We start from the raw sequence: 10,096 nt of genomic DNA, 5'->3' as shown, positions 1-10,096 counted from the left end.
ACGTTGCAGACGGATACAGAGAAGATGCAATACAAAATTATCTGTGCCACACAATCCTAAAGGCAGACCCCTATCTTCCTAGAAAGCTGCTGGGTTGTGTTATTCCATCTACACAGTGCTTTTTTTGTAAAAGAAAAAGGTGCCGGAACTCACACATGTCATACAACCTGCCTTGTCTATCCTACAAGGTTCCATCCAAAAAAGGTGCCGGAACTCCGTTCTGAGCGTTCTATGACAAAAAAAGCCCTGCATCTACACACCTACAGACTGGCTTGTGGGTATACAGGTAGTCCTCGACTTACAACCAAAATTTACGATGGCTTATGACTTGGAATCCATCAAAATTCCAACAATCCCCCCTGCAGTCATGTGATCAAACTTCGGCAAACGGGCTGCATTTGCAGCCATTTGCAGAATTCCCTAGCAACATAGCCACTTTTTTTACAACAGTTTCAGCTAAAACTGAAACTTTTAGGCTTAGGGGCCTGGAGGCTAAAACGTACAAAGATCCATTACATGAATTCAGTATGTCTAAGTTTAGTGAAAAGGACTGGGGGTGACATGATAGCAGTGTCCCGATATTTGAGGGGCTGCCACAAACAAGAGAGGGGTCAACCTATTCTCCAAAGCACCAGAAAGCAAGGCAAAGAAGCAAGGGTTGGAAACTGAACAAGGAAGCAAACATTCTTCATACGTTTTACTTTCCAGCCCTCTCAATAATTTTTGTTGCTCTTCTCTGCACTCTTTCCAAAGTCTCAACATCTTTTTTTTTAATATTGTGATGCCCAAAACTGGTTGCAATATTCCAAGTGTGATCTTAGCAAGGCCTTATAAAAGGGTACTAACATTTCATGTGAACTCTATTCCCTCTCTTAATGCAGTCTAGGATTGCCTTGGCTTTTTTGGCTGCTGCCGCACACTGCTAACTCATATTTAAGTGATCGTCCGTTCGGATCCCAAGATCCCTCTCAGTTACTGCTATTGAGCCAAATTTCACCAAACGTGTACCTATACGTTTTTTGGGGGGGGGTTGCCTAAGTGTAGAAGCTTACTTTCCTCTACATTGAATTTCATGTTGTTACATATATGGTTCATCTAAGCCAGGGGTGTCAAACTCAATTTCATTGAGGGCCGCATCAGCATTGCGGTTGCCCTCAGGGGGCCGGGTGGGTGTGGCCAGGGTGGGCGTGGCCTACTGGGTGGGCATGGCTAGAGTGCGTATGGACTACTGGGTGGCCGTGGCCAGCTCTACATCGTTGGCATCAAGGGTGCCTATGGGGGCCTGGGCAGGAATGGGGCAGATCTGAGGGTCTCTGGCAGGAGGAGGGTCTCTGGGCCAGGGCCAAGGCAGTGGGGGCCGTTCCCTCACTGTTTCCAGGATGGCTTCGTGGGCCACATGAAACCACTTCACGGGCCGCATCCGGCCCCCGGGCCTTGTGTTTGACATGTCTGATCTAAGCGTAGGGATGTTTAGATATTGCTATACCACAACTTTCAAAAACTCTTTTTAACGCTGGCCATTCCAGCTTTGACTAACAACACAGAGAGTGACACTGACTCCCCACCGTTGATCAAACCAATGATTTACTGACAGGAATCTAGCTCAACTTTCCACTCCATCAAATGAGAATAGAAAATGCCTCGGAAGGTAAACCTTTAAGGAGAGAAGCACTTTTCAAATAGTTTCAGTGGTACATCGTTATTTTAATTGATTATATAATAAATATATTTCACAGAAGGTGAGATTACAACTGAGATTAGCCATTCTGACAAGACTTTCCAAGCAATTGTTTCACTTACCAGTTCTCCAAGTGGAAGGTAGACTTTTCATTGCTCTCATTACATAAAATTTTTAACCCTCTGCTAGGCAATTTGTAACCTGAGGAGCCAGATTGTTGGGGGCAATAAGCTGACTTTGTAATAATGCCGCTTGGGGGGGACCGAAAGCCCTAATAAGCAGGCATATACATAGAATGAAGGCTATTGCTAAGCACATTGATTTGTGCTTCTTAGATTGTAAGCCGCCCTGAGTCTTCGGAGAAGGGCGGGATATAAATGGGATAAAAAAAAACCTGATTGATCATCCTTTCAGAGATATTTCCTTACCAGGTTCAATGCTTTCAATAATGACCCAACTTCCAATGTACTGCCTTTGCTAGAAAAGTTGGGATACATTCAGAGATGTAGCTGCCTTGAAAATAGCCCATAGTGAACTGCACATAGCACAGTCAAACATCAGCACAGGAAATCTTTTGTGACATTATGTATTATGTCAGGGGTCTTCAGACTTGGCCCTTTTATGACTTGTGGACTTCAACTCCCAGAATTCCTCAGCCAGGCAAGCTGGCTGAGGAATTCTGGGAGTTGAAGTCCACGAGCCATAAAAAGGCCAAGTTTAAAGACCCCTGTATTATGTCATGTAATGCTTTATGATAGTCTTTATGCCATAACATGTATTATAAAATTTGCCAAATTTCAGGTCCACGGGACTCATGGGTCCCAGATTTTGGAGGCATTCTGTAAGTAAACCCATTTATGGTACCAGCACTTAACAGTAATCCAAGCTGAGGCCTGACCAAGGTAGAAGAGAAATATAGTGTAATTAGACTAGACATCCAAGTTTCAAACTTTTCATTTCTGGATAAGACATTTTCAGGAACCCCTGGTGTGTTTTAGGAGTCTATTTCCTATTGACTATTCTGCCCCCAAAAGCAGCAGTATTTTGTATGAGAAAGTTTTTTATACACCTCACTCAAGTAGCCCTATTGCATTCCATAAACTGATTGCATTTCAGATCCAGAAAACTACAATGGCAGACATATTTATCTTACAGAGAACAACAGTTGAGATTATCTGAATTTGCCATTTAAAATATGCAATTCACTTGAGGTCTTTGATCAACTCACTGTTCCATTAAATCTCCCTTCAATTTAGAAATTTCTACTCATACTACAATCTTATGAATTACATAGATGGCAAGCAGCTAAACCCATTATTTCATTCTTTAAATGTTAAGTAGTGGAAATTAGGAAAATGGATTTATGGAACTGAAATTCACCAAGTTAAGTTGCAGCTTGAATTTCCCCCCCAAAGCCCCCCCACAGACACCTTGTTTTGCTCTTGCAGCTCCTCAAATATTTATTCTACCAACAATTTCCCCCATTTTTAAAACTAGAATCTTTTTCAAAAGGAAATAAATGTTTGCTGTTCCCTATGATGCTTTATAACTAAATCATATATATTTAAGTTTTAGCTTTAAATATATTGCAAGCTGCCCTAAATTTACAAAATGAAAATGGAGCTGAAGCATATTTTTTATTCCTTTTTCAAGCCTGGCAATAGGCCCAAATGAAACCAAAAGAGAAATGCAACTATACTCTGCTAAGAAGGGGAATATAAAGAGAGGGGAAAAAGAGTTTGTAATTGGAATTAGTCTTGATGGTGGTTTTACAAATAACTTTCTCTTTGCTTTGACTCAGTTCCTCTGCACTATTTTAGGAGGCAGCCAATACTAGCAGAGAAAGCATTTGGGGGCACTGTTTCATTAGGTTACATTTTGCTTATTTGATGCAACAAGTATCATTTTATATACATGAAATGCAGTCTCATTCAGTAACAACCCCCACCCCAAGAGCAACACATACAAACACTGCATTTGTATTCTGTATTTAATATCATCAAAGAATGGCCTGAGGCACCAAGCAGCCTCCAGATAAATACCTGAGAAGTCACCTTTGAATATTACACACCCTGAGGCTCGATTTATAAAAATGCAGTGAACTCAACATGACTGCCTCACTGATCCCAAAGACAATAAAATGGCTCTTCTTCACAAACACTGGCTAATCCCAACCCAATGCCCATTTCACACAACCAAAAGTTCGTTATGTCAGACACAGGAAGGGATTCCAACAATGTGAACGAGCCAAGTTGTGTCCCAAGGTCTACTTCTGTACATTACCCTGAACCTCTCTCTCTTTGACTTTCCAGTTGTCTCACCTATATGGAAGGTATGATTTCCTTACCTGAAATGACAAAAAACCCAGCCTACTTTTAAATGTTTCTCTATCAGAAATTGAGCATTGACCACCGATCCTAAAGAAGAAAATCCTAAATAAAAGTTCCCTTGATAACCATGAGATGGCACCCTCAAGAAAAACAAAATCTATCATTCCTACCAGAATATTATGGGCCCAGAATGAAAAATGGCTCATTTCAAGCTAGAGAAGGAAAGAAAAAAAAGAGGATATATCCTCATTAGCTCATACTCCCGAGTTGCTTAATTCTGTCTCTTGAAAACACTGTTTACGAAAGTTCTTGAGCCTACATAGATAATGGGCAAAAACATTTGGCTCTGAATCCCTCAGGCAACTGGTAGTCTGTGCAGGAGTCCATGTCATCGCTGGCTTAAGTGGGAGACGACGTAAATGAGGCCCACCAAGACCAGGCCGCGCACGCCCACCATCATCAGCAGGAAGAGCAGCAAGATGGACATCACTGGCTCCACCACCTGGTTGCCAAGGTGCCAGGTGGGGAAACCCATGTTCACCAGCTGCTGATTGATGTCTGAAAATGGTGAACGTTCCCCAGGCCTTGCATCCTGGCGCGGTGGTGGCTGCTGCTGCTGCTGGTGGTAGTGCTGCGCTGGGTTAGGACCAGTGTTTGGGGTTGTGTTGAAAAAGCCCTGTTGAGCAAACACAACAAAAGTGAACGAACACACAAAGCTGCCTTTCGAGCAACAGAAATGGAACTGTAAAGGGAGAAGTCAGAGTGGTGATTACTTAACGGAGAGATACGACACCTCATGGGCCAAGGCTAAGAAATATCAAGCTCCAAGAGGACTAGAGGTGGTCCTTGTTTAGCGACCACAACTGGGACCGGCAGCTTAGCCATTAAGCAAAGATATTGCTAAGCAATACCGCGATTGTGCCTGCCACTTTATTTTAGCTTTCTTTTTTCACAGATCACAAATACAAGGATTGGTTGTAAAGTTACTATTTCACCACTGTTATATCTGAATGGTTGCCAAATGAGGCAGCCATAAAACTCTCATTATGCTGAGAATGGCCTCTTTTTCAAAACCAATTTACAAATATAATTTAAGAAAAATGTAAGGAGGCTTCCTGGACTTCAGCATCCATAATTCCTGGACCTTCCATTGCCCCCCCCCCCACCCTCCAAGATCAGAAGAGCCCTTCTCTGTTGTCACCCAGTGATGACCTTGCTTTTCTGCAGTTTTTGGAGATGAAAGTGAGGCTGAAAGCTCCTTAAGAGTTGGTTAGTTGGTTGACAATGTGTTGTTTAAATATCTTTATTGCTCTGGCTTTGTGTATGCTTTTTTTCATAATTGTACAGTTTATGAAGAAGGTGCTACACAAATATACAGACGTTTCCAAAGGGGGGGAGAGAGAGGGAGAGGGAGGGAGGGAGAGAAAAAGAGAGAGAGGGGGGGAGGGAGAGAAATGTCCAGTGCTAGATTACTATCGGAGAAAATCTTTTACTGAACAATTCTAAGCAAACCAGAATACATACACCATTCCTCACGAGTCGAGATGAGTTCTCCCTATTCTGAGTGGTCTGTCGTACTCGGGGGTCATCATCTTGCACAATATCTCCATTAGCCAAAATTCGCACCATCCTTATAGTAGTCTTGTGTTTGCTTTGTCACACCTGTAATTTACAGTAGGAGGATTTTTAATATGATTACCAGTTGGGGAACAAAGACCTAAATAAGATGAATATATCAACACTATACATAATTCTAGCAGTAAAGCATTTCTTACACAGTCACAATAGCTAATACATGAGAATTCCAACATTCCACTGTTGCGTTCTTCACATGTATGGATTTACTATGCAATAGCAATTTTCTTACAATGTTCTACAATTCAGGGTCACAATTAATTGAAATCATTTTTTACATTGCATTCAGGAACTTTTGAAATAATTCACATAAAACAGTAAGAATAATTGCTGCAAGATGAAGTACAAAAACTATCTTCTCTGTCATATTATGGCAGCTATGTTATTTTGTACACTGGGCTAGTTATACAGAATGTACACTCCATACCCTCATCTGAGCCAGAGAACAGAAATGCCACATCCTATTCTCTCAATTAGAACCACTTTCCAGTTCAGCATTTTACCTGCTTTTTGTACTTTGATTTTAAAATCAAGTAAATCTGCAGAAGTATTAATTCTTGTTTAGAAAAATATTTTTCCTTGTAAGAAAAATGCATCACGCCTTTTGCTTTTAAAATGTCATAATGAGCACCATTTTGGAAAAGATATTTCCTTCCTGGCTCAGAGAGAACACCTGTTGCAGATACCCACCATCTACACTTTTTTTTAAAAAAGGATTATATGTTCTTAAAATACAATTAATCATCATAAAATTCTACTAAAGATTTATTAATTTTTATGCCACCTATCTCACAGATACAGCAACTCTCGGAGGCTTACAATAAAAGGACTACACAGGTAAAATGATTGAAAAGGTAAAAACCAAGATGATGGGTGGCCTAGGGGGCAGGTATCTTCTCTATTCAGCCACCCTCAATGTAGCTGACCCCTATCAGAGCCCCAGGCCAAGTGTCAGAGCCAATGTTTTCAGGCTCTTCTGGAAGGCCAGGTATCTGGGGCTGGATCTCACTTATTTAATATATGTTTTACTTTATTTATTAAACCAATTCATGCAGCTGCCCATCTCACAAAAAAGCGACTTGGGGTGATGTACCACAGAGATAAAAACAAGTAATAAATACATTATTGAGGCATTATTTAGGTCAACCATTTCAAATCTATGATTTTGGGCAGCTAACCCTATTGAAAAACAGAATAAGAAAAAAAAAACAATTTATCAATAACCTAAATAGCAGCTGAAGTAAAAATACACAATTGCATAATTTATTTATTTATTATTTGGATTTATATACTGCCCCTCTCCCGAAGGACTCGGGGCGGTGTACAGGGCAATTAAAACACTATATACAACACATAATATACACAAATTAAAATAAATTAAACCAAATAGCCCTAAACAATAAAACACATTCTAAAATGTAAAATGTAAAATTTTAAATCTAAAATCCCAGTCCCTCAGTCCAGGCCAGCAAGTTCGAATAGCCAAGTCTTCAGGTCGCGGCAGAAAGAGCGAAGATCCGGAGCTCAACAGGGAGATGATGTAACATAATGTAACATCTTGGTCAACAAATGGTCCAACTTAAATTTGTTCTGAGACCTAGAAAGAAACTTCTCTTACTCCTTGGAAGAAACCAGGATTCCCACAGTCTTATCTACAGAGAATTTCCTTCCCACCCTAGTTTGGTGTTAAATGCAAATCTGGAAAATATATGAATAAAAAGCAAGAATGGTGAGATGCAAGACCCCCTCCCCCCTTGCATACTTTAGCTCAGTGCAGTGAGACCAGCTTGAGCCTATTTCCACCTCAGGAATGGACTATAGTGTTTTTCAGAAATGTTTTTACAGACACGGACAATACGAAGCATTACCTTTCAAATCCATTAAGTAACCTTGAACCTCACTTCTAGAACCAACTACTTATGCCATAAATCTCCTGGTTTTGAAAGGTAATATGCTTCGTACTGTCTGTGTTTGTAAAAACAATTCTGAAAAACACTACATATAGTCCATTCTTTAGCATAAATTCTATGCTAAAAGATATATACTCAAGAACACACACATAGGAATACTCAAAATGCACATACCAATAATACAGGCGCTAAGCCGCAAGCTAAATTGTTGGCAAATAGCGACGGTGTCACAATTGTTTCTGGTGCCAGGGCTTCAATCCTAGAAAACAAGACGCCATACTCAACTTGGTCAACAGAAGGGATCAAATAAAGCTCAAGGAATCCTCACCCTGCCCGTCATTGGAAACCGACCGCCCTTGCCCGGAAATGAACGTTCTATTCTTATTTTATTTATTTATTTTAATCCCATTTATATCCCGCCCTTCTCCGAAGACTCAGGGCGGCTTACAATCTAAAAAGCACAAATCAATGTGCTTAGCAATAGCCTTCATTCTATGTATATGCCTGCTTATTAGGGGAATTAAGGGAAGTCTAAATGGATGCTCCTTATCTTCCCATGATCGATAACATTTATTTTTATTTTTATTTTAATTCCATTTATATCCCGCCCTTCTCCGAAGACTCAGGGCGGCTTACAAGCTTAGCAGTAGCCTTCATTCTATGTATATGCCTGCTTATTAGGGCTTTCATACACCCCCCAAAGCGGCATTATTACAAAGTCAGCTTATTGCCCCCAACAATCTGGGTCCTCATTTTACCTACCTCGGAAGGATGGAAGGCTGAGTCAACCTTGAGCCTGGTGGGATGCAAACCTGCACTAATTTTACCTATACATGCTCAGAGGCACGATTGCTCTCTGGTTACCTTCAGCAGTATGCTGGTGACCCGCATTAACCTTTTCCCAAGTGCCAGCAAGTTCAGAAAAAGAAAAAAATATATATCCGGCTGCATCCCAACAAATTTGCCCCGCGTTGGTTTCAAGGCTGATAAATTGATTTGCACGGATGGAGTCGCAACCACCACCTCGCCCCCACCCACCCCAAGGCGACCACTCACCGCTCGCCTCTCTCTCTCTCTCTCTCTCTCTCTCTCTCTCTCTCACTGCGGGCTCCTTTTGATGACGTCAGCCTTCCCTCCTTCCGCTGACTGTCTAGTTCAGGGGTAGGCAACCTCGGCTCTTTTAGGACTCATGGACTTCAACTCCCAGAATTCCTGAGTCAGCTATGCTGACTCAGGAATTCTGGGAGTTGGAGTCCATGAGTCCTAAAAGAGCCGAGGTTGCCTACCCCTGGGCTAGTGTTACACAGTATCTCCAGCCAGGCCACTTCCAGGGACGTCATCACCGGACATCATTCAAGAGAAAGGAAGAATGAGAGAGAGCAAAGGCTCTCCCCAAGATGGAACTGTGGAATTAGCTCCCTCTTCAGGCGACAAGTCGAATAACAGGCTGCACGCCGAGCCGCTCACTTACATCAGCAAAAGCGCTCTTGGGATGACAGAAGGCGATTCCTTTACCGGGCGGAGAGGGAATGGAGATGGCATTTTCTAACAACAAAGGAGAAAAAAATAAATAAAATTGTCTGGATTAAAAGAATGGCCGAGGGAGGGGGGCTGTTTGCGTGCGCGGGAGGCGACAGCAAGAAAGCCAACTTGGCCCACTTTTGCCAAGTTTAGTAAGGTCGGATCTGAACTGGGCGGTATAGGCTAGACCAGGGGTCTTCAAACTTGGCCCTTTTATGACTTGTGGACTTCAACTCCCAGAATTCCTCAGGCAGAGTGCCTGGCTGAGGAATTCTGGGAGTTGAAGTCCACAGGTCATAAAAGGGCCAAGTTTGAAGACCTCTGGGCTAGCCCAGGGGTAGGCAACCTCGGCTCTTTTATGACTCATGGACTTCAACTCCCAGAATTCCTGAGTCAGCATAGCTGACTCAGGAATTCTGGGAGTTGAAGTCCATGAGTCATAAAAGAGCCGAGGTTGCCTACCCCTGGGCTAGACGAGGAAACCGGGGAGACACAATTAATTGCAAGTTGCAATGTTAAAGGAAGCCCGGTGGGTCGCTGGCCATGTTGCCTTGCCAAACCCTGTTTTGCAAGCAAGAAATCTTGCAGCAGAAGCGGACGGCGTCCTGTGCAAATTTAGTCTCGCACCGGCACCCTGGACCGGAGCCGCCTGCTTGGCGTTGCCTCTGCATTCGCTTTCGAGGGAAAAAATGACATTGTCGACTTTGTCTTTTCGCGGGGGAATTAAGGGAAGTTTACCTTACTGGTTGGCAAGCAAGCGCGAATTGACCTGTGCCTTTTGGTCAGGAGGGGAACACTGATTGGCTATAGCAGTGTCGCTTGGAAATAAAACCTTCTCGGCTCCCCTTGATTGTGATATCAGAAATTGGGGGCTGGAAAGTATATGTTCTGTTTCGTACCGGTTCTTTGCAGGCAATAAGCGAGACAGACGGTTGCAAACAAGAACATGCTTTATTTGAGTCAAGCAGAACAGAACTGAGACAATGGCTGCTGCGTAGCTACTTATATGGTTGGCCACTAGG

At 42.4% G+C, this 10,096-nt stretch overlaps 1 protein-coding gene across 4 annotated transcripts; it reads right to left on the bottom strand.

Annotated features, from left to right (window-relative positions):
* Window positions 1–1,683: 1,683 nt before the first annotated feature.
* Window positions 1,684–8,769, bottom strand: FAM241B (family with sequence similarity 241 member B). Of its 4 annotated transcripts, none has more exons than XM_081328327.1 (4): window positions 8,610–8,633; window positions 7,728–7,812; window positions 5,533–5,670; window positions 1,684–4,684 (listed from the first exon to the last, which is right to left on the bottom strand). In XM_081328327.1, exons 3-4 carry the CDS (start codon window positions 5,635–5,637, stop codon window positions 4,397–4,399), a joined length of 393 nt encoding a protein of 130 aa, XP_081184453.1. In that variant the 5' UTR covers window positions 5,638–5,670; window positions 7,728–7,812; window positions 8,610–8,633; the 3' UTR covers window positions 1,684–4,396. The 4 variants fall into 4 exon arrangements, with proteins under 4 accessions (XP_081184453.1, XP_081184454.1, XP_081184455.1 ...); XM_081328328.1 differs by lacking the exon at window positions 8,610–8,633 and adding an exon at window positions 8,418–8,603; XM_081328329.1 differs by lacking the exon at window positions 7,728–7,812 and having other exon boundaries at window positions 8,610–8,769.
* Between the last annotated feature and the right edge of the window lie 1,327 nt (window positions 8,770–10,096).

Source organism: Vipera berus (genome assembly GCF_964194415.1).
Source record: "Vipera berus genome assembly, chromosome: 5".
Taxonomy (NCBI): domain Eukaryota; kingdom Metazoa; phylum Chordata; class Lepidosauria; order Squamata; family Viperidae; genus Vipera; species Vipera berus.
Note: the sequence above shows the minus strand (reverse complement) of the source record. Positions and strands in the feature narration are given on the sequence as shown.

Excerpts from the sequence above, each read along its gene's own strand:
- FAM241B (XM_081328329.1), bottom strand. The coding sequence starts at position 5,637 with ATGGTGCGAATTTTGGCTAATGGAGATATTGTGCAAGATGATGACCCC. Across the intron at positions 4,685-5,532 it reads CTCGACTCGTGAGGAATGGT|GGCTTTTTCAACACAACCCC; the intron begins GTATGTATTCTG and ends TTTGCTCAACAG.